Source organism: Mastigoproctus giganteus, chromosome 8, assembly GCF_048544385.1.
Source record: "Mastigoproctus giganteus isolate SK-2022 chromosome 8, ASM4854438v1, whole genome shotgun sequence".
In the NCBI taxonomy this organism is placed as follows: domain Eukaryota; kingdom Metazoa; phylum Arthropoda; class Arachnida; order Uropygi; family Thelyphonidae; genus Mastigoproctus; species Mastigoproctus giganteus.
In genome coordinates, this window is record NC_143582.1 from 173348494 (window position 1) to 173373614 (window position 25121).

At 36.2% G+C, this 25121-nt stretch overlaps 1 protein-coding gene across 1 annotated transcript in view; it reads right to left on the minus strand.

Moving 5' to 3' along the window:
• Nucleotides 1-25121, minus strand: part of ZnT49B (solute carrier family 30 member 9) — a 168165-nt gene that overhangs the window by 13513 nt on the left and 129531 nt on the right. Inside the window, exons 13-16 of the mRNA XM_090379907.1 lie at nt 21912-21983; nt 12498-12708; nt 7514-7576; nt 608-737 (exon numbers count right to left, since the gene is read on the minus strand). Coding sequence (XP_090236033.1) covers nt 608-737; nt 7514-7576; nt 12498-12708; nt 21912-21983 — 476 coding nt within the window. The remainder of the gene's footprint in view (nt 1-607; nt 738-7513; nt 7577-12497; nt 12709-21911; nt 21984-25121) is intronic.

Genomic DNA, 25121 nt, shown 5'->3' on the forward strand with positions numbered 1-25121 from the left:
CAAGAAAATAATTCACAAAAACAATATCGAAAAATATTTCCGCACCCTCTTGAACTGCCACCCGTAAGCGACGCTTACCTCACCTGTCCACTTGTGGCTGCCATGTGTCAGAATGTAATTAGTTCGCGATTACTGCTTGTGCATTCCACTTGATTTTTTAAATTTATTTATATAATGAGTAATGAAGACTTTTTCTGTGCCTTTCTTTTAGCTCAAGAGCTAATTTATTAAAAAAAAATCTATATAATTTGCACACTTTTTGGCTTACATGAGATAACTCGGGACAGCCCAAATGGTTAATTACTCCCGTGTATTTTCTATGAAAAAATTAATAAAAAACACAAAAAACTATACAATGAGTATTCACATGACGCATACTTTTAATCTGTAAAATAAAAAAAGTCGATCCATTACAGCACATTTTTTTGGAAAAAATGTTCCGGGAAGGAGTTAAAAAAGAAACTAGCAATAGCTTTACATATATACTGAACTTCCCCTTTGTATAGCTATTTGATTTTAATAATGTTTACTAACTTTTAAGACATTCATATTTTATTCTATTAATAATGAGATATTATGTAAAGAATAACTGGAATATAAATAATACCTTCAAAAGATTTTCTAAGTCTTGGCTATCCAAATACGACCTTGTAAGTTCCCTCCCATCAAAATCCACCTCAGCTTTGTATCGAACAAAACCATTTCCCATGTCAGTTGCTTTCACATCATGTATAGCTCTGAATAATGATGGAGAATAAAAGTTATATAAAAAAAATATGAAATTAAAATAATTAATGAAATTTCAGGCTAAAAGCAAAAATAAAATCTACAATATTATAGATGGTTATCCAATTAAAATACAATCCAGTTTGCAATAATAAATCAAATTTTATTAAAAACAAATATAGAATTTAATTAAAACTTATAGAATTTTCCGGAAGCATAAAACTTGTTTGTGTAGAGATGCACTTACTCTTTTTAATATATCTAATGCAACTCTACAAAGAATATGTTCAACAATGGTGCAAATGCTGATCTCACTATTTGGATATTTGTCATTGAATGTCTCTTGACATTGCAAAAATGATTTGGAAGCAAGGTAATGTTACAAAATGAACATTTTTCTTGTGAGGAAACCCATGTTACACACTGCACTTCTGTACAGGACCTCAAATATCTCACTGCATATACAATAAAATAAAGGGGGAGGGGGATCAAAGGATGACATGAGTAATTACAGACCTGTTAGTTTAACTTCCATTCCAGGGAAAATAATGGAGTCGCTGGTTAAAGAAGCATTGCTGGACATTTAAACAAGACTGCAGTAATAATTCAGACACAGCATGGATCTGTCAAGGGGAAGTGTTGTCTAATCAATTTGACTGGATAATATGAGGTGGTCACAAGGAACTGGATGCAAAAAATAATTTTGATATCATATAGAGTCAGTCCTCGTATAACACGTGTTTACACTACACGAATTCGATCATACACCATTTATAAATAGAGGAACAATATCGTATATAACATGACTGAATTTGCTTATGTGTTTACAAGAGATTCGCCTTTATGTTTACAAGAAATGGCAGTCAAATGCGGAATCACCCCAACTGAATGCAACACGATAGGAAAATGAAGAGAAGATTCTGAAAATGTATTTATGCTTTTTATATCAGCGAAGGGGAAACACATTTCACCATAATAACGTAAAAACCCATACAATTCCAGCTGTCGGTATTATCGCAAATGCAATTAAATCGAGTTTACTACCAGTTTATAACAGATTCCACTAGTAGGAACGTAACTGGAAATTTTGTTTTATGGCAGTAACCTCCAGAAATGTGTTTTAGTAAAATGTGAGCTAGTGAGGTGTTAATAGTGTGTCTCTGCCTTTATGGTGTTGTTTATTCAGTTGCTACATGCGTGCAGCTTTTTTTGTTTATGTGTATCAAGCGTGCCTCCTCATTTTTTGATTGTGCTTTATACCCTAAAAATAAGTAAAATATTTAAAAGGTGCGAAGAGGAAGTGTCCTGGTGAAGACACTACAGATTCAGAGAGAAAAAGAAAAGCAATATGGATAGACAGAGGCAGACTGGGTCAAAAATTCTTACCCGGGAAAATTTGTAGCGGCCTCATACTAGCATTTATGGCCAAAATCACACCGGCCTCCATCATCTTCTGGCCCCAGGCCCACAGGGGTTTCCGCAGTAAGGCTTATGGCCAGTCCGCCTCTGTTGATAGAGAAAAAATATGAAATTGTGAAACACTTTGAGCGAAATGAAAGACCATGTGATATTGCACGTGCTACAAGCCTAAATGAGGCAATGCCGAGAATCAGAAAGAATGCAGAGAAAATAAAAACAACTTTCATAGCAGGAACGGCTGTCATCTGTTTGGATAGAAAATCAAACAAAGAACAAGTTTGCTTATGATAGAAGCAAAAGCATTAGCAATATTTTATTACATAATAGTCGTAATAAAATATGTATTTTATTAATTGTTATTATTTATTGTGTTTGGTAATGTTTTGGTTACAAATGTGTGTTCAATCTTGGGTGGTCAGCACCTAACCCTATTTTTCCCATAGGGCCTGTTATTTATATTGCACGATTTTGCATTGCATGAGGGTTTATAGGAACACAACTATCACGCTATACGAGGACTGACTGTACTTGGATTTCAGGAAAGCTTTTAATACTGTTGCACAGGGAAGGCTACTGTACAAATCGGAGCAGTAAGGCATTAATGGAAAGTTGCTACAATGGAAAAAGGATGGCTGAGTGGGAGAAGACAGAGACTTCTCTTCAAGGACTAATGTTATTAGTGGAGTACCCCAGGGTTTGGTATTGGGCCATTGTTGTTTTGTGTATTTATCAATGATATTGATGAAGCTATATCAGGCTTAATGTTCAAGTTTGCAGATGATACAGTATGCTACTACAAGAGGACTAGAAAAGTTGGGCAGATGGTCTGAGAAATGGCACTGAAGTTTAACATTGACAAATACAAAGTATTGCACATGGATAGCTGTAACTCCAGAGAAACGTACCAACTGTGTGGTACTACACTCAGGGTAGTGGAGAATGAAAAAGGCCTGGCGGTAATTGTGCAGTCAGATATGAAGTTTTCTGAACAGTGCAGACTGGCTGCCAGAGAAGGTCATGAGGTCTTATCAAAGATACACCAGAATTTTGCTAGCAGGGATAAGGAGGTGATTATCCCTTTGTATAAGGCAATGGTCAGGTCACACTTTGAGTACTGCATATAGGTATGGAGGCCTCATTTTAAGAAGGATGCAGAGCTGCTAGAATGAGTACGAAGGGCAACAAGATTGGTGAGGGGAACAAATGGGTGCTCTTACCAAGAGAGAGGCTTAAGTTCTGCAAATTTCAGCATCTGGAGACTAGGCACCTGGGAAGTGATATAATTGAAGTGTATAAGGCCTTGAATGGTTTTAGCAAGCTCAAGGCTGATGGAATTCTTTCTTTTGTTCAGACTATGAACCTCAGGTGGCATAAATTCAAACTGAGGAAAGACAGTTTTTGGTGGGACAAACTTCTATCTGTTGTTGTTGCTGCTGTTGTTGTTATGGGGGTTTGATGGCACATAAGCTGCTATGGCTATAATGCAGCTATTCATTTATAATATATGGAAATGAGAAATTTTCATAAAATCAGAAATGATTAAAAAGCTCAGTTAGCTTGAGATAGTTGAAAAATTCAGAAATATTTGCCCTGTCACCAATGAGATTCTCTAAAGTTATTGGTTTATCAAGATTTACCAGTGATAGCAGGGTTGAAGTTCTGTCTTGTCTATAGTAGGGGCAGTCAATGAGAATGTGTTTCACGGTAAGATTTTGAGAATGATGTGGACACTGTGGTGGATCTTCTCCTGTGAGTAAATAAAGGTGGATCAGATGAGTATGACCTATTCTTGTCCTTGAAAGGACTACTTCTTCTCGTCTTGATGTATGGACACTGGAGCGCCAAATTTTTGGAATCTGTTTAAACAGCAAGAGTTTATTATTAGTTTGAGAGTGTTGATTGTTGTCCATTCTGATAGGCATGCAGCATGAATGATCAGTGCATGGTCTGATGCTGGAACAGGGATATTGGTTAAATCTAAGGTGGTTGGATTTTTTGCAACTTTGTCGGCAAGTTCATTGCCCAAAATACCAGAATGTGCTGGAATCCAACAGTAGGTGATTAGTTGGTGGCGTTTTTCAATCTGTAGTAATAAGCTTCTAATTTCATCAAGAACAGGGATGTATATAATTCCATGATTGAGCAGAGGGAATTAGTGTAAATAACAGATTTTAAAGAACAGTCAGAACAGAGATTTCCTAAAGCTAATTTAATTGCATATAATTTGGCTGAGAAGATACTGAATTCAGATGGATATTGAATCCTGATTGAAGTGTATAAGGCCGTGAATGATTTGAGCAGGCTCAATGCTGATGGGATACTTCCACTTGCTCAGATTAAGAACCTGAGGGGGCATAGATTCAAATTGAGGAAAGACAGCTGTAGAATAGATGTGCAGAAGTTTGCCTTTAGCCAGCAGGTAGTTGATTGCTGGAACAGACTTCCATCATTTGTTGCTGTGGAAGTTGATAGCTTAAATAAATTTAAGGCTAAACTAGATAAACAGTTGAAGTGACCGGATGGGTGAAATGGAATGGGTTTTTTTTTTTTTTTTTTTTTGGCTGATGTATAAGCTTGCTTTCTTGCATCATATGCCTCAACTAATGCTAAGTATAACCTGGTTAATGATAATCATTATAAACAACTGCATTCATGTAAGTAACATACGGTTTATAAGCTATTCTTAAGGATGCAAGATCAGCAGTTGATTGCTAATGTATTTGTTGACATTTCTTGAGGGAAGGAATGCAAGTGTTGATCACTTCAGAAGAGTTTCAAAACGTTTGTACTACAGTTTAAAAAAATAAATTTAGTTTCTAATTCCACATAATGACAGATGTTTGTTTTATGTAATGAAGAAGGAAATAGAGTTTCATAGCATGCAACAAATGTTTTACCTCAAGGAAATTAATTGTTAAGAAATGCATTTCATTTGAGTAGTAAACTGCCAGTGAAATAAGCCTAATAATATGCATTTATGTTGTACAAGTCATAAATGGCTGGATTGATTAAAAGCTATGCTATTTACATAAAAAGAATATTGAACATTTCGGGGTCCATAACAATTGGTCAATGCCACTACATGTATTACAGATGTCATGGAAAACAGTGATTTTATTGAAACTGATAAACTGATTGCTTTATTCTTATATTAATTTAAAATTTAATATTTTAAATTATATTACTAAAATTTAAGACACTAATTTAAATTTTTTTCATTTAAAGAAACAAATCGATGTAGCATAATATGTCATAACAAAACCTTGCAACCACCGACATGTCCACCTTGATAACTATGTATGCATTGTATTTTATTTATAGCATATTTCGTTTACTATATTCATTAGTTACTATGAAGTTTACTATATTCATTAGTTACTATGAAGTTCTGCACTAAATTTATTCTTTTGTTGATGAAAGCATAAATTTAATGAAGTGATTAGGAGATACCTTGGGATAGCCATAGGACTGTCCTGGAGTGTCTCCTAACCACTAACTTTTATTCAGTTTTTAAGTATCCCAAGCCATCAATTATTGGCCAATCAGGTAATGTCATTCTTCTGGTGGGCAGTGCCCATTCTAGTGTTCCACCAATAGCTATTAACCCACAGCCTTTTAAAAAAATGAATCCTGTTTAGTTGCAAATACACAAATGCTTGTTAATTGCAAGCATTTGTGTATATTTCCTGTTTATTGTCTGGAATGTATTTGTACAGAAAATAATTTTACCAAAATTTTGTTCTAATGAATTCTTCTGTACTTTTCTAATATACATTTCTGGCTTTATTATACTTAAATACTATCTTTAAAATTAATAATAAATAAATAAAATGACAAAACACATACTTCAAAATTAAAAATATTTGTTCAGAGATCATCATTTTAAAATCATATCATATTTATAAGAAATAATGTATTATATATAATTTTAATAATCCACACTTTCAGAAATATGGCAAGAAAATGTAACTTATTGCATACTGCATATATTAATATGCAAATTCAATTTGTGCAATCAAAACAAAAATATCTGTAGTCAAATTCTCTGTATTCAAGCCCTAGTAAAAGTAAGTAGTTACGCAAATTCATCATCTGACATCATGAACTTTTGTGGGGGGGGGGATAAAAAGGCACTGGTACACTGAACAAAATTATAATCATTCAAATATGTGGAAATCTCAGACGGCATGAAACTGAATTCTTTCACTGCATCTTTTAAAAGTTAAATTTTTTTTATTCAATCAAAACCTTCCATATCTGCATCTACAATATGAAGGTCTATTCACAGTGTAATTCATAATTTTCACATATGTAAAGCAATATATTTTAAATATAGGTATACTTTGAGAATAATTTGTTGTAATGAATTTTCATCATAACTATTTTAATTAAAACGGGTTTTACAAAGCATTATTATATTAACAGTTCAGCAGGCGGATAAACCTGTCACATGAATGGGTACATCATCCATGAAGCAACTAATTTTTTTTACATGCCACCCATTCTTTCAATGTGCTGTTAATATCTGTGAACAATCTATTTATTTAAATTAAAAACTTATATTTTAAAATAAATATAATGCCATAATCATGAGCTTTTTTGTTTTTTGTTTGAACTCAACAAACTGAGTTCGAACAAAACTTCCCATGACAACAAATTTGGTGTAATTTGCTGCCATGGGAAGAAAGAAGCCTGGTGATATTGTAATTAGTGAGAAAGACACTTGTGAAAGTGAAACTAACACGTTCTTTGTAATTGATGCTGGAGTTGTTTATGCTGGCACTTTTCACTTTCACAAACGAAAACAAAACTCCTATGTTTTTTGGTATTGGCACTTATATTGTTTATATAAGCCATTGCCATTAACAAATCAAGCTGCTCCTAGGGTATGTGACAATAGTGCACTCTCAGAATTGACCAGAATCTGGATAAAATGTCATTATAGTAAAGTTGTTGTTTAAACAGTATTCACTGTAATAGAATTTTGATTTGATTTCTCTAGCCGTAGATATAACAAGTGTTTTGACTTCCACTATTATAAGATAGAATGGTTGAAATACATCAAAGGGGATTGTTTTCAATGTCTGAGAAGATGTTGACAGTATAAAGGATCATCTCTACCCATCTCATATACCTTGATCCAAAAATAATGTGGTTCGGTAATGTTTTATTTCCTTAATTATTCATTACTGATGATGTGCCATGTATCATCCTCCCGCTCTAACTTAACTTTCGAAATCTGATGAGAAAGGAAGGAGACAGATCACATTGTCGACCATCTGGTCCAACATTTTAAATGTAACAACTGTTATAAAATTAAAATAGCTTCACTTCTGGAGGGGAGTAAAACAGATTTTTTAAAACTTACCTAATCATTACATCATTTTCCATTTCCCTGTTAATTTGTTGCATCATTTCAATGGGAATAGACCTAGTAACAATAAAAATCTAATTTAACCATTATTTTATACATATTTATTGTAAAACATTTTTATAAAAGCAACTTAATTTATAACAAACAATCATTTGCATAATTTTCTCATGTTCCTCCTAAAGCGTGTTTTGTTTGTTTGTTATTTGGTTTTTAGGAGCATTAGAAACTAAGGCCATATTGCTCCGGGGATATGCAGTGGTCATTCCCTGACCTTTCTGCATCTTCCGTATTTGGTGGGCACGGGCTCGAACCCTGGTCTAATCAAGAAGCGTGTGCTATGCACTGCTGCTTCTGCCCACCTGGCTACGAAGGCACCACCCTCCTAATGTAGAAATTCTTCAAGAAGCAAAAGCAATAATTGTCCATTTTTTTTTATTCAATATATATGGAGAAGGGATTCAACATTAAATTTCAAAAAAAGAAGAAACCTAAAGATCTATGTTAATAGAAGGAAATCTTCTATGTTAATATTTAAATGATTTTCTGAAATAATTTCAGACATTTATATAATGGGTAGACAATTAAACTATCTCTATTTAGAGATGTTATTGGAGGAAATGCAACCAGGGATATGGAAGAGAATTATATAACAAACAAAATTAGTTCCAAAAGTCACCACCATAGGAAAAGTTTTGCTATGAACAATTCTCAATGGATCATTTTGCTATGATCCATTCCATGATCTGTATGGCTGTGTGTGCTGGAAATGAATGCTGTCCACACTAGTATGGCAAAGCTGTCACCTTATTGCTTGATGTTTATGTGTAAAAGCATTATTAATTTCATGAAAATAAGAAACAAAATTATAACTTTATTTTTATTTTCATATTCTCATTTCATTTTTCTTTAACTTTGTATTCCATCAGTGGTGTTGGCATTGCTTTGTAAGTGCACTTAGCTGTTAATTTCTCACCATCACTGAAATCTATTATATTACTGGTGATGCATTGATTTGTTTAATGTTTAAAATGCAGCGATTCCATGGCCAATATTTTGTTGTGTTTGTACAAGATGTAACTCAATAGTTTTTATTTAATTTATTTTGCTTCATAATTAATGGTCCCGTTATTGTGGTAAGTTTTCAGTTTCCTTTCATAATATTTCACATAATTTCAACTTCGTGCCATTAAGGAAACACCAAGAAATTTATTCCAATTGACTATAATTCTAAATTATTTTAGCAATGTATTTCATGATATTTCACCTTTTATAATAAAAATTTCAGACTATTGCAAATTTGCTTCATGTGTACAGAACAGGCTACTGCAACTGAGGTAACATGTTTCCATTGTGTAGAACTCCTTTTCAGCTCACTGTCAAGCTGTGAATGAAGAATCTTCATTCTAGTGGATCATGGTATATAACATCCAGTGCACTGATTAAACCACTTATGTCAGTAGAGAACAGAAGACTGGCCAACTTGGAGTAGAGGGGAATGAATTCTTTTTTAATGTACCTATGCAAGAAAATGAAGTGCCAGATGCCAACAGATTCTTTCACTGAATTGTGTAAAATGTCTTCTGTGATGTACCTTCAAATTCACGATGTTCATTTTGGAAAAAATCAGAATCAGAGTCTGTACTGGAAGTATCAAAGTGCTAGGGTTTAGCTGGAACTGGTTCATCTCAGCTGTGGAGGATAGGATGAACAGCTTGTGGTAGACCTGGATAATGTATTGCAGCCTTGTTCTTGGTGCCACAGCCTGTTACACTGTACATGCAATAATGCCATCACTCTGGGGTTACTGCTTCCCATATGTAGTACTTTACATTTGTCAATGTTAAACTTCATTTGCCAACTCTCAGCCCATCTGCTCAACTTTTCTAGATCCTGTTGCAGCAGCATACTGTTATTAGTGTCCTTAACAACCCTGCTCACCTTCGTATCGTCTGCAAACTTGGACATTAAGCTTGATATACCATCATCAATATCATTTATAAATACCGAAAACAACAATGGACCCAACACTGAGGGACTCCACTAATAACATTAGTCCACAATGAGCAGTGTCCATTGATTACCACTCTCTGTCTTCTCCCCATCAACCACCCCTTTATCCATAGCAGCAATTTGCCTCCAATGCCACAATGTTCCAATTTGTTCAGCAGCCTTCCATGTGCAACAGTATCAAAATATATGATATCAAAGTTATTCCCTGCATCCAGTTCCTTTGTGACCACATCATAGTATCCAATCAAATTGGTCAGGCTAGACTTTTCCTTAACAAAACCATGCTGTGTCCAAGCTACAACTGAAGTCTTGTCTAGATGATCCTGCGGTGCTTCTTTAACCCAGTGCCTACATTAATTTTCCTGGAACAGAAGTTAAACTAACAGGTCTATAATTACTTGTGTCGCTCTTTGATCCTCCTTTGTTCGTTATTTGGTTTTTAGGAGCATTAGAAACTAAGGCCATATTGTTCCGGGGATATGCGGTGGTCATTCCCTGACCTTTCCGCATCCTCCGTATTTGGTGGGCACGGGCTCGAACCCCAGTCTAATCAAGAAGCGTTTGCTACGCACTACTGCTCCTGCCTACCTGGCTAAGGAGGCGCCTCCTCCTTTGTGAATTGGAGTCACATTTGCACATCTCCAGTCCATGGGTACCTCCCCTGAGTCCAAAGAAGCTCGCATAATTATGGCTAAGGATTTGCTTACTTCCTTTGCTGCCTCCTTTAATATAACTGGATAGATCCCATCCACCCCAGGTGCCTTTTTTATGTTTATCTTCAACAATTTCTCCTCCACTTTCCTCTCAGTTATTACAAAATCATCTAGTTCACTGTCAGAGTTTAACTCACCTCTGGCATTCCCCTCCCTGAATAACTCCTCATGTGTGAATGTAGATGCAAAATACTCATTTAGTTTGTTAGCCACCTGAGCAGGATCATCAACATATGAACCACCAATATCCAGTGGACCAATCTGATTCATCCCTCTCCTTCTAGAGTTTATATAGGTAAAGAATCCTTTGCTGTTTTTCTTTGCATCCTTTACCAAGGATTTTTCATAATCTGCCTTTGCCTGCCTAATCTCCATTGTGACTTGGTTAGACCAGCTTATATCTATCATAAGCTTCCATGTCACCCATTAATTTATATGTATCCCATGCATTTTTCTTCTCTGCCATATGTCTCATTAGTTCATCTGACATTAAAATCTCCCATTATAAGACTGATTTACTGGCCCACTCTATTTCCCTGTACAGTTTCTTATTATACTCATCAGAGTCATTAGGCCTATAACACACTCCTACTCTCGATTTTGATCTCCCAATGCTTATGTCACACCAAACTGACTCGACACTGCGATGTCAACTGGCTTCACTTCCTTGGATTTCATGTGTTTCTTAACTAATAGCATAATCCCTCCTCCCTTCCTATCCTGTCTATCCTTCCTGTACACATTGTACTCCCCAAATTCCAGTTCTGCATTCCTTATATTTGTGTGACACCACATCTCTGATATCCCAACAATAACTGCCTTTGATGTTCTGAGCAATACCTCAAATTCATCAAATTTATTTACCAAACCCCTAGCATTGGTGTACATGCAAGTATACATGCACCTGTTCCTATTCTTAGCTACTCTAACACAACCCATGTGTTTACTTGTACCGCAATGACTCCCAGCAGTCTCTGAAATATCCTGCATCTTGTTTTCCAGGCTGCTGCTCATTCCAATAGAAGCAGTGCAAGAATCACTTTCACCTCTGCCAGTGGCTACCGTTAATCTTTTTGTCCTTGTATCCCCCCAAGCCAGCAGTTTTCTGACCTACCTAACACTGCCTCGATAGCATCAGTAAATAACTATTACTTGGATGACCTGCATAAGGTCCTGATGGATACTCTGAATAAATTTAAGCAAGAATTAGCATTAGCAAATTAGACAAACTATTAAAGGGAATGAACAGATGAGGAGGTGGACAGTTTTTTTTTTTTTTTATGATACTGTATAAGCTTGCTTCCTTGCATCATCTGCCCCTACTAATACTAAGGCTATTAAGCCTTAGTATAATCGTAGTGACAGATTCTTGTATTAAGCTAAAGGTTAATACAAGAATTAATACCAATATATTTACAATTTATTGCACATATATTTTTTACGAATATAAATTGTTGCTCACCTCTTAAAACCCAGTAATTTATGCTAATTTTCTTCATCAGATGAAAACTGTTCATGGAATTTGCTGGGCTTTATGTTTTCACATTTATTTTTCAAGAATTGGAAAGATAAACTTTGAGAATTATTGATTTCTTACAGCAAATGTGCTTCCATACTGAGGCATTATTTAGAGAAATCAATTTGCAGTACAGTACTAAATAGGCAACAAGGAATAGCTCAGTTGTATAATCAAAGCTTCTCATATACTCATATAGCATCAATAATAGCAATAACACACCATTGCCTATGCCTGCAGTTTTTGGTTTTATGACCAATCTACATACGAGAGTGTTGTATATGCTTACTTCAGAGTTTACTGTACAGTATTTTAAAATATTAAAATATAAATATTAAAAAGAAAGAGCAAAAATAATTAAATTAAAAAAGTAGCCACTGGTTCTTAAAGCAGATTTTACTGTAATTGCCAATATTCAAGATACAAAAATGAGTAGTCAACTTGTATGGCAATATATGATTAAAGATGAATGTAATGCAAAAAACAGAGGTTTTCTTTTATGTTGAGCCAACTTATACACTAGAATATACAGAAGTTAAATGCTAAAAATATGGATTACTAATAACAGAAATTTATGCTACTCTTTCTAAAATGAAAAATATCAATATTTCATATTATTTCTTAAAATTTATTTACATAATAATCAACAATTCTCATACTCCATACTTCTTTAATTATAGAAAAAAATTAAACCCACATACATTAAAGCATTAAAAAAAATAATAAAAAAATACCATACCTTCCAACAAGTGCAGCACTATTAGTATAAATAATAAAAGATGCCACTGCTCCTAGAAGGCCACCCACTAGAAGTGAACCAATAGCATCAAATATTGAATTTCCAAAATGTGATGTAAGGCCCATACAGGTTCCGGCTATCACCACTCCAACTACAGCAGCTAAATCTTCTAGAAGAACAACGTTGACACTAGGATCCTGACTACGGAATACTAAGTGTAAAATAAATAAAGATGTATAAGTATATCATGCGTATTTAGTGAATATATAATCTATTAAAGGAAAATTTACTTTTTTGATGAGTGCAATAACTTCAATATACAGATTTTATCAAAGGTCTCTGCTGTTTTGCCCATCCATATGAGGGAGACAGAGCAATTCACACATTATAAGCTACCTTGTCTCAGCATAGACTAATGGATTCATGAGTAATATTTATAGTAATATTTCCAAAATTAAAATATACTGGAAATGGCATATGGACCACAATGTATATTCATACAAAACATCACAAAAACATGATATACGGAAAGGTAATAACAAGGTGGCCAATAAACAGTGAATATTTTGTTTTTTATAAGGCACATATAAGGTAGTTATAAATATCTGGGGATGGTGCTGGCTCAATAGCTAGAACACAAGGAGATCAAGGCTCACTGGAGAAGCTTGCTGCTAAAATCAAAGCTGATTGGTGGGAACATGATCAGAGCCATAAACACTTACACAGTCCCAGTACTAACATACTCCTTTGAGATCATATATTGGACCAACACTGAGCTGGAGGAGATTATGAGATCAACCAGGATAATTATGATCAAGAGCTGCCAACGCTACCCAAAGTCAGCCATTGACAGAATGACCACAGCCCAGAAAAAAGGAGGGAGGGGTTTGACAGACCTCACTGAACAATAGAAGATGATTAAGAACCTGAGAGATTACTTCCAAAAAAACACAGTGCCAATCTATCAAGCCATAAGACAAACAAACAGCACACACTGCTCAACCCCAACAAGGAGGCCCCCATTCATAAAGACAGACAGAAAGATGGGCAAAGATGGTACTCCATGGCAAACACTATAATAACCTTCATCAAGACTACATGGATAAGATGGCTTCCAATGCATGGCTCTTGAGTGGGAAGAGCTTGCCATCCAAGACCATGTAATCAATACCAGGAACTACAGGAAATACATCGCCAAGGACACCTGGCCACAGAAACAATCCAGCACATCACTGTGGGATGGACGATTATATCTCAGAGTAAACTCATAGATGTGATTAGGTTGCCAGGATAATATATCAGAAGCTAGCATAAAAATACCAGCTGATCAAAGAAAGTGTACCATACTACAAGTACAAACTGTACAAGTACATATTACAAGTACAAAATGGTGACTCTATTGTCAGGGAGACAGGAAATATACTATGCAAAAAGGATAGGTAGAACAGGACCAGGGTATGTCTGACAGGGGCAAACGTTGATGACGTTGTACAGCAGATATCATCTTTTAAGGGCACAAAAGGTGATATTGTTGTACACATCGGAACTAATGACATTAAGAGTTAGGGTTGAATGTGAAAGTGTCTGCAATTCTGCCCAGATGCGATAGGAAGGAGTATATGATGAGAGTCTTATTGATCAATTCGGCCCTGGAGAGATTGTGCAAGGCTGAAGGGGCAGAATTTTTTTCACCCTGGTCTGTGCTTGTTGACAGGAGAGACTGCTTCTACAGAGATGGAGTACACTTAAATAGAAAGGGTGCAAGAATATTTGCTGATGCTATTGAGGCAGTGTTAGGTAGGTCAGAAAACTGCTAGCTTGGGGGGGGGATACACAGAATAAAAGTTTAACAGTGGCCACAAGCAGAGGCAAAAGGGATTCTTGCACTGCTTCTATTAGAATGAGCAGCAGTCTGGAAAGCAAGATAATGGAGATTTCCAGGATTGCTGGGAGTCATAGTGGAACAAGTAAATACATGGGCTGTGTTAGGGTAACTAAGAGTAGGAACAGGTGCATGTATACTTGCATGTACACTAATGCAAGGAGTATAGTTAATAAATTTGAGCTTGGAGTGCTATTCAAGACATCAAAGGCAGATATTGTTGGGATATCAGAGACATGGTGTCACACAGATATAAGCAGTGCAGAATTGGAATTTGGGAAGTACAATGTGTATAGAAAGGATAGCCACGACAGAAAGGGAGGAGGGATTATGCTATTAGTTAAGAAACGTAAATTCTAAGGAAGTGCATCCAACTGATGTTGGCGGACAATGCAATGTTGAGTCTATTTGATGTGACATAAGCACTGGGAAAGGAAAAATGAGAGTAGGTGTGTGTTATAGGCCTAATGAATCTGATTAGTATAATGAGCAATTGTGCAGAGAAATAGAGTGAGCCGGTAAATCAGAATGTCTTATAATGAGGGATTTTAACTTTCTAGATATTAACTGGAATTTGTGGGCTGGTCACTTGCATACTAGCAGGACTTTTGTGGGTTTATTGGATGACAGTTTTCTACAGCAACATGTTTGGGAGGCAACCAGAGGGAGTAATACACTTGATCTGATCATCAGCAGTGATTATTCATGTATTAAGAATTTGCAGATAAAGGAACCATGGGTGACAGTGATCACAATGTACTGATGTGGGAATTACTTAAAGATGTAACTACCATCAAGGCTAAAGGGAAGGGCTTTTACTTTCGTAAAGGTGATTACAGGGGTCTTAGACAGTTTTTAAATTCTGTACAGTGGGATCAACTGATGATGTTACCAATGTTGAATTCTAAATGGGAAGCCTTCAGGAACTTAATTTTGGAGGCTACTAGGCTTTCCATTCCAACTAAGAAATACAGTTCAAGGTTTAGTCCTAAATGGATGTCAGATGAATTAATGAGGCTCGTGGCAGAGAAGAAAAATGTATGGGATGCATGTAAAGTATCAGGTGACACAGAACGCTATGGCAGATATAAACTAGTCTGTAATCAAGTCACAAAGGAGGTCAGGCAGGCGAAGGCAGATTACGAGAAATTTTTGGTAAAGGATGCAAAGAAAAACAGCAAAGAGTTCTTTACTTAGTAAACTCTAGAAGGAAGGGGATGAATCAGATTGGACCACTTAACATAGGTGAGTTGACTATTGATGATCATGCTCAGTTAGCTGATAAACTGAATGAGTATTCTGCTTCTACATTCACACGAGGAGTTATTCAATGAGGGGAATGCCAGAAGTTTATCAAACACTAACACGGAGCTAAGTGATTTTGTAATAACTGAGAGCAAAGTGGAGGAGAAATTGTTGAAGTTAAACATAAGAAAGGCACCTGGGGTGGATGGGATCTATCCAGTTATATTAAAGGAGGCAGCAAAGGAAGTAAACAAACCCTTAGCCCTAATTTCGAGAGCTTCCTGGATTCAGGGGAGGTCCCCATGGACTGGAGGTGTGAAAATGTATCACCAATTCACAAAGGGGATTCAAAAGGTAACAAAAGTAACTACAGACCTGTCAGTTTAACTTGTGTTCTGGGGAAAATAATGGAATACTGGTTAAAGAAGCATTGCAAGATCATCAAGACTGCAGTAATAGTTAAGACACAGCATGGGTTTGTTAAAGAGAGGTCTTGTCTGACCAATTTGATTGGATACTATGATGTGATCACAAAGGAACTGAATGCCTAAAATAATTTTGATATCATATACTTGGATTTCAGGAAAGCTTTTGATACTGTTGCACATGGAAGACTGCTGTACAAATTGGAGAGGTATGGCATTGAGGGTAAATTGCTACAATGGATAAAGGGATTTTTGAGTGGGAGATGACAGAGAGTGGTAATCAATGAACACTGCTCTTCATGGACAAAGCGGAGTTCCTCAGGATGCGGTGTTGGGCTCATTTTGTACATTTATCAATGATATTAATGAAGGTATATCAGGTTTAATGTCCAAGTCTGCAGATGATACAAAGGTTGGCAGGGTTGTTAATGACAGTAAAGACAGTATGCTACTCCAACTGGATCTAGATTAGTTGAGCAAATGGGCCGAGAAGTGGCAACTGAAGTTTAACATTGACAAATGCAAAGTATTGCATATGGGTAACAATAATCGAAGAGAAACGTACCAACTGTGTGGTACTACACTTAGGGAAGTGGAAAGTGAAAAAAAACCTGGAGGTAATTGTGCAGTAAAATATGAAGTTCACTGAGCAGTGCAAATGGGTTGCCAGGGCTGGTCATGGAGTCTTTTCAATGATATATAGGAATTTTGCTACCAGGGACAGGGAGGTGATCATCCCATTATACAAGGCAATGGTTAGGCCAGACCTAGAGTACTGTGTACAGGTCTGGAGGACTCATTTTAGAAAAGATGTAGAGTTACTAGAATGAGTACAAAGAAGGGCAACAAGACTGGTAGGAGAACAAAGGGGTGCTCTTACCAAGAAAGGCCTAAGTTCTGCAAACTGCAGTGCTTGGAGAGTAGGCACTTGCAAGGTGATCTGACTGAGGTGTATAAGGCCTTGAATGGGTTGAGCAAGCTGAATGCTGATGGGATTCTTCCTCTTGCTCAGACTAAGAACCTGAGGGGGCACAGTTTCAAACTGAGGAAAGACAGTTGTAGAATAGATGTGCAGAAATTTGCCTTTAGCCAGCGGGTAGCTGATTGGTGGATCAGACATCTTTTGTTGTGGAAGTTGATAGCCTAAATAAATTTAAGGCTGATGCTGCATAAGTTTGCTTTGTTGCATCGCATGCCTCTACTAATGCTAAACCTCAGGCTGTACCAGAGACACCTACTCATAAACTATACTGGGATCATACCATAATAATATATCAAGACAATTCCACATAACAGGCCAGACAACTCTCACTGACAAGAAGGAAATGGCTACTTACTTGATTGACATAGCAGTACTGAACACCAGTGACTTGAAGAAAAGCTCCAAGGAAAAGATCAACAAGTACACAGAGCTAAGACAAGAAGAAAAAAGAAATGTAGCATAAGGAAAAAGTAATGACCACCCCAATCACTGTGTCAACCACCAGCATGGCGCCAAATGACCTTCCTAAGAACCTAGCAGCAATAGGCCTTGCAGAGAACACTTACATGGAACTCCAGAAAGCCACAATCCTGAACACCTGCGGAATAGTCAGGGAATTCCATGACAATAATAATAACTGGACATAACCACCCCATGCACCTGGTACCAATACCATTGCAGGATGGGAAAAATCACTTAGGAGAAGAGAAAGAATAATAATAATATTAATAATAAAAAGTTAGTATGCAGTGTCTTATATTTTTAGTAAGAATTCATGATTTATATACAAGGTTGTTAAAATTAAAGTATCCCTATGTAGAGAGCTCTGGAGCGAGTTCTAAGGCTCGTACTGAAGAGAAATTTGAACAAAAGTTACAATAAAGAATGTGCTCACCGTTTATTGGGAAAAAAAAAATTAGTTACAAAATTTGTCACTGTATGGCACATAACTATCTTAGTTACAATTATGCAAATAACTTACGCTATTTTCATAATCATAAGTTATTTTACTGTATAAAAGCAAAGCACTCTCTTCAAAATCATGCAATCGATGTTTGTCTGCACTATAGCAACAATGCCAACAATGTTGCAGGAAAAGGCGCTATTAGTGAAGCTGTACTATCAGAACAGCAACAATGCAGCTGCAGCTATCAGAGAATTCCAGCATCAGAAGCACATAAGGCCCACGTGGACCTATGACTGTTTGTGCTGTCCGCAAAATGATTGCAAAATTTGAAGTGGCAGGACATCTTGGTGTTCAACCAGGTAGAGGTCAAAAATGAGTGGACTCCTCTTGTGTTGAAGATGTGGCTATGGCTGCCGTGGATTTATCAAGTCAATCTCCATTTGGTAGCACAAGTGTACCAGCTGTTTCTTGTGAAGTGGACATGCCATATTCCACTGTAAGGCTAGTAATGCGTCAGGTGTTGCAGTACTATCCTTACAAGATGCCCATGCTACAGCAGCTGAAGCATGGCGATACAGATATTCGTTTCACATACACACTTCAGTTTTTGGCCCAAATGACAGTGGATATCACTTGGCCGTGGAACATCCTTTGGAGTGATGAAGTCCACTTCTGCTTAAATGGACAAGTGAATACTCACAACTGTCACATTCGGGCAACAGAAAACCCTCAAGTTATCCAATAGGTCCTGTTGCATTCTCTAAAAGTGACAGTTTGGTGTGAATTTATGGCCACATTCATGATTGGGCCATTTTTTTGAACAGGTAACACTGACTGGACCTTGCATCTGTTCCGTCACTGGACAGCGATATTATGAAATGTTGGCAAATTTCACAATACCAGTGCTGCAACAATGTGGGTGCTTTCAGGATACCATATTCATGCAAGATGGTGCCCCACCCCCACATCCGCCACTGTGTTCAAAGATTGCTAAGGCAACGCTTTATAGACAAATGGGTCATCAGCTGTTGTTTACAGACATCTTGGCCACCCTGATCGCTGGACCTCAACTCCATGCAACTTCTGGTTGTGGGGTTTTTTGAAGAATCAGAGGTGTATCAGGAAGGATATCAAACTCTGGCAGATCCGAAGGACAGCATTAGACATCATGTGCTGGCTATTCCAGTTGACATGTTACATTATGCTGTAGAAAATGCTGTTCTTCGAATGGAAACTGATGTTGACCAAAATAGAGGACACATTGAACAATTGTAGCATTGTTAAAGTGATTTGTATTGTCACAGCACCACATATCGAAAAATTTTGTAACTAATTTTTTTTTTCCAATAAATGACAAGCGCATTCTTTATTGTACCTGTTGCCCAAATTTCTCTTCAGTACGAGCCTCAGAACCCTCCAGAGCCCTCTACATAGGGATACTTTAATTTAAAAACCCAGTATATATATATATAAAATAAGCAAAAAGCAACAACTTTTCTGCAAGAACCATTTCATTTTTGTTCATATGCCACCTATTCCTCCAATCAGAACATGGCAATAATATGCATGTGATATGTATATGTATGAAATACATATAAAGGGTTTTCACATAGTAACGCTCGATGTTTGGCAACAGCGCATGACGAAGTCGACAGTCACACAGGTGGTATCTTTGGTAGCCGTATTCAGTTAGTCTCTGCATTTTATTATGGAGCGTTACACGACTGAGCAACGAGTCGAAATTGTAAAAAATTATTATCAAAACCAATGTTCTATTCGTCAAACGTTTCGTGCACTCCGTGCAGTTTATGGTGTCGACGAACGTCCTTCAGAATCCACAATTCGCCGTTTAATAAACAAATTCGAAGCAACTGGGTCTGTGGCAAATCTGAAAGTGCCTGTACGTCAGTGAAACGCAAGATCCGTTGAAAATATTGCTGCAGTCCGGGAAAGTGTGCGTGAGAATCCGCAACAGTCCATTCCGCGTCGGGCTCAAGAACTTGGCCTGTCTTCGACGACAACTTGGCGAATCCTGCATAAGGACTTAGGGCTTCACCCTTATAAAGTGCAATTAACCCAACAACTAAAGCCCAACGATCATGCGCAGCGGCGTGCATTCGCTGATTGGGCGCTAGAGCAGTTGGAGGTCGATCCTGATTTTGGGCGAAAAATAATGTTTAGTGACGAGGCTCATTTCTGGTTAAGTGGCTTTGTTAACAAGCAAAATTGCCGAATTTGGAGCGACGAAAACCCACGGGAGATTCATGAGGTCCCACTACATTCCGAAAAAGTTACGGTATGGTGTACACTTTGGTCCGGCGGAATAATCGGTCCGTATTTTTTCGAAAACGAAGAAGAAGTGGCACTTACGGTCAACGGTGAGCGATACAGGGCTATGATAAGAGATTTTTTTTGGCCTGCAGTGGATGGAATCGATCTAACAAACATTTGGTTTCAGCAAGACGGTGCTACGTGCCATACGGCACGTGATACAGTAACACTATTGCATGAGAAATTTGAAGGTTCCGTTATATCGCAAAATGGTGACGTTAATTGGCCGCCCAGATCCTGCGACCTAACGCCACTGGATTTTTTTCTCTGGGGCTTTCTAAAATCCAAAGTCTATGCTAACAAACCACGGACGGTTGCCGCCTTAAAGGCCAACATTAGGTGCGTTATTGCTGAAATTGAGCCACTTTTATGCGATAACGTCATCACCAATTGGGTATCCAGGATTAACCAAACCAGACAAAGCCACGGCGGACATTTATCTGATATAATTTTTAAAACATAATGTTAACACATATACTTCATAATAAAAATAAAAATAGATCACTATCACTCTCACAATTTGTTTTATTGCGTTACAAAAATCGAGCATTACTATTGGAAAGCCCTGCACATATCATAACATATATATGATATTTTTGAAAAAGAAAAAGGAAATAATAATTGTTGGATTACTATTGGTTTGATTTCAAAATCTGGGAAAGCTTGAAAAATTGTTCTAAAAGAGGCAATATAAAATTTTATGAATATCTAACCGCTGGGAGTCGAGTTTAAATGTGGACAGATGGACATGGTGACAATAATAGGCACTTTAAACATATTTTAATGTGCTTAAGAATTATGTAGAATTTCTGATAATTTTTTCCTTTTTTATTTTGTTTCTGATATAAAGAAAGGAAAAAAAAAGAAACAATAAAAAAATAATTTACACAAAATTCCCCCAACCATCTGGATAATGCAATAAAAATATACAATCAGATTTTTCTGAGAAAGGAGATTGGAAGCTATCTGAATAATTTTCTTTTAGTCATTTATTTCAACTTTTTTTTTTTCACCTTGAGTTTCTACAATATATTATCTAAAATAACAATAATCTAAGAAATATTTTCATCGTTTTTATCAGTATCTTTATATCAATAAAATTTTATTTCTGTAAGCAATTTCTTTTGGAAGAACAGTCTGACATTATTATTTTAAACAGAAAATTATTTCCATCAGTAAAAAAGCATATAAGAACTAACTAAAAATGTGAGAATATAGTAGGTGCATTGCCTATTTCTGTGAATCTTGTGAAGAACATGATCACAATCATTAATACTTAAAGGGTTATGCAACAGCTTGCTGCTACAAAATAAAAGGGGGGAAAAAAAAGAAAGAAATACATCCAAAAAATATAGAAATGTAATATAGAAATGTAATATAGGAATTCTTGAAAATTTTAACTGTGTATATCATTTGCAGTTTAGGGCTTCTGCATGTGCGTAGCACATGCAGAAGCATGTGCTACGCACTGCTGCTCCTTCCCACCTGGCTATGGAGGCGCCTTGCAGTTTAGGGATATTATATCTAATTATTGTGGTATGGAATCTTTCCCTTACAAACTGTTGGAAAATATAAAAAAAAAAAAAACTTTATAATGCAAATGAAAAATAAATAAATAAATAAAATAATTTCTCTTACTTACTGTATTCTTTCACATTCATTCCACTTCGTTTTGCTCCTTTCTTTATCTCATTAAAGGCCACTAAGAGTGTTCCTGCAAAGAAACATATAGATGTGATTTCTAGTTTTTTCCAGTTTTTCTCCTTTCTTTACCTCACCGAAGAAGAGTGATCATGCAAAGAAAAATATACTGTTTTGGGTCCTGCCTTGTTAGAAAGAAAAAAAAAAAAAAAAAAAACAAAAACCAAAAAGTCCTAGAAACAATTTTTGTGTCAAAAGATTTACAAGCAGACTAAAAGCACATGATCTTTTTAAGCCTATGTACAATTATGTCTAATAGGGGAATTAAGAATTGCCCATAAGCTTTCCTTTGTTCTTTTTTTCCCTTTCACTGTTTATCAATGTTTGTTATGCTAAAGCTTGCTTTCAATTATTTTTTATATTAGTTGCTAATCGTGTAATTTATTTTATATGTATGTGAGGCTGACTCAGTTCTCTACTTTCATGAAAATTCAAACATTCACTCCTGTTACAGCTTCCCTGTCCTCATGCTGGTCTGTTCTGGTCAGTATTATATTTGTGTTGCATGGGAATTGACATGCAACAAGTGAATATTTACTTATGATGGAAAGGGAGATGTTGATGATCCCTGGTCAGGCTCCATATTCAGATGAAAATGTTGACAGCATCCAGGAGTTTTTACAAAATGATTGCTGGATAATAGCAGGCAAACCGAACATCAACAAAAGCTGTTTTTATCAAATTTTTATTAAGCATTTGAAAAAAAAAATAAATAAATAAAATTAAAGAAAACTGTTTGTAATATAAGCTGGCCTGCAAGCTTCACTTAATGATAATGCCTTCATTACTACTATTATTGCTGAAGATGAATGTCAGCATTTAATAATACCATACTAATACTGACCAAAACAAGTCAATACACAACTTTTGACAGAAATGAATGGGCAAGAATTTGTATGGAATTAGGAAACTGAGTCTGCTTCATGAATACACAAAAGAAATTGCACAAATCAAATCACTAATTATTAAATAAATAAATAAGTCATTGAACTTTTGCAGCATACCTTGTATTTAGATAACAGGCATGTGATGCTAACTTTCTTTATTACTCAGTGTTAAATCCTTGCAGCTGGCACAGTGATTATTACTGCTGTCCTCTGACACTGTAATTGTTCTGCAATTATTACGGAAAATAAAGGAATTTACGTACATACATAAATTCCTTTATTACACACGGAAAGACCTACATTTGGATCACAAGACACAAGGAATTTTTATGAACTTTTCATATCTTGGCAGAGTTGGTCAGATTCTGGTAAGAATTTCACCCCTTCCCCAAAAGCTAGTTTTCATCCAGAAAAACAGGAAAACCAGCCACAGAATACATGCAATTTACAACACAATACACTTTCTCACAACCTACTTGTTTTTGGTGCAAAAACATAATGAATGTAATTAAAAAAAAAGCAACTATTAATCATGATTTTGAATTGACTAGATTTGATAGGTATATTTTTATGTGAATATGCAAAATTTAATTAACATAAAACCAAAACAAAACAGATATATAAAATGAAATACTTGCACCTTTGAAGTTTATAATAATGTAGCTATCAGATTACTAAGCTTATCCCCCAAGCAACAGGCATGTGATGTTATCAACTAATTCACAGATGCCTTCATCCAGTACAGAAATGAAAGGATTCAATCTATAACAAGAGTAACCTGTACATTCATTTTGACTGCTAAAACTTTAGCAAATAGTGAAAATCAAGGCACTTTAACCTGCCAAAGTTTAATCAGTCAATTTCTTAAAGGAAAACAAAATTTTCAGATGTTTTGTGATGCTTGCTGTATTTCAATAAAATTTTTGTCCTTATTACGCTGTCAACACACACTTCTTAGATTTTCACCATTTACCACATCACTAAATGAACAACTTAGGTCATTTTTATGGCAATTTTGATTACTGATAATAATCCTAGTCACACAGAGTTTTATCCAACATCACTGTAAAAGGATGCTGTAGCTCAACTTCCACAGGAATTAATTTTGTAAACTGTTTTGAACATATGTGCAATAAAAATGGGAACAAACTTCACTCTCCTTAGTGCAATTCTGGATCATATCCAGAAATGGTAAAAACTTCCTACTATCCTGTGCAACTTCTTGCTATCCTAACTAGTGGTCTATTATCATTCCTCTTTCAAAGTACATCACTTTTTTTTTGATATGGTGTTTAATTCTAGTGGAGCACAAGTCAGAATTGCAACATCATTCTGACTTACGTAGCTATGAGATTATTTTCAGGGTGCACTTCAACATATACAACAAACTTATTGCAGCATCTCTCTCTCTCTCTCTCTATGGAAAACTTTTTCAGTAGGATTATAAAACAACATTTGGCTAAGGTAAAGAACACCTGCATCAGAAGCATGCAAAAGTTCGATGAAATTTACTGGTAAAGGTACTTTGCCGTAACGGCATTTGTATTGTTGCTTGCTCAGTAAACAGACAGTGGGTGTTATTGGTCTGGAGTAGAAGTTGAATCCCATGGGAGCTTGAAACCCTCCTGAAGTGCAGGGGGGTAACCTGACCTTTTTTCTTTAGAATCACTAATTGAATCACAAACAGTCATATTGGAAGTTCTGGCGTCATAAAAAATGTTCATAACGTAGTTTCACCAGAAAACCTTTTGGAAGTTTGCCGTGCTTCTCGTGTGGGCTTCCTTTGCCTTTTTGTTTTTCTTAAAAAACAATTTATCCACTAGTTAACCAGTGATTCTAAAGAAAAAAGGTCAGGTTACCCCCTCCACTTCAGAAGGGTTTCAATCTCCCATGGGATTCAATTTCTACTCCTGACCGATAACACCCACTGTATGTTTACTGAGCGAACAACAATACAAATGCCGTTATCGCAAAGTACTTTTACCGGTAAATTTCATCAAACTTTTGCATGTTTCTCGTGCAGGCTTTCTTTACCTTTGCCCAACATTTTAATAATCAACTCTCCCCTCCTAGTCTGTCTGTTTTCTGTGTATTGTACTGTTAAGTTTGTTGTCAGAAACAGTGATTTATACATCAAGGAACAGTAGGTTCGATTTCAGTTTCCTAGTGAAGAGATGATACTATACTGTCCTGTGGTTCAGGAAGGCACAGAAATATTTTGGAGTCTTCCCATGGCTCCAGACAATGAAGAGATCATCCATAAA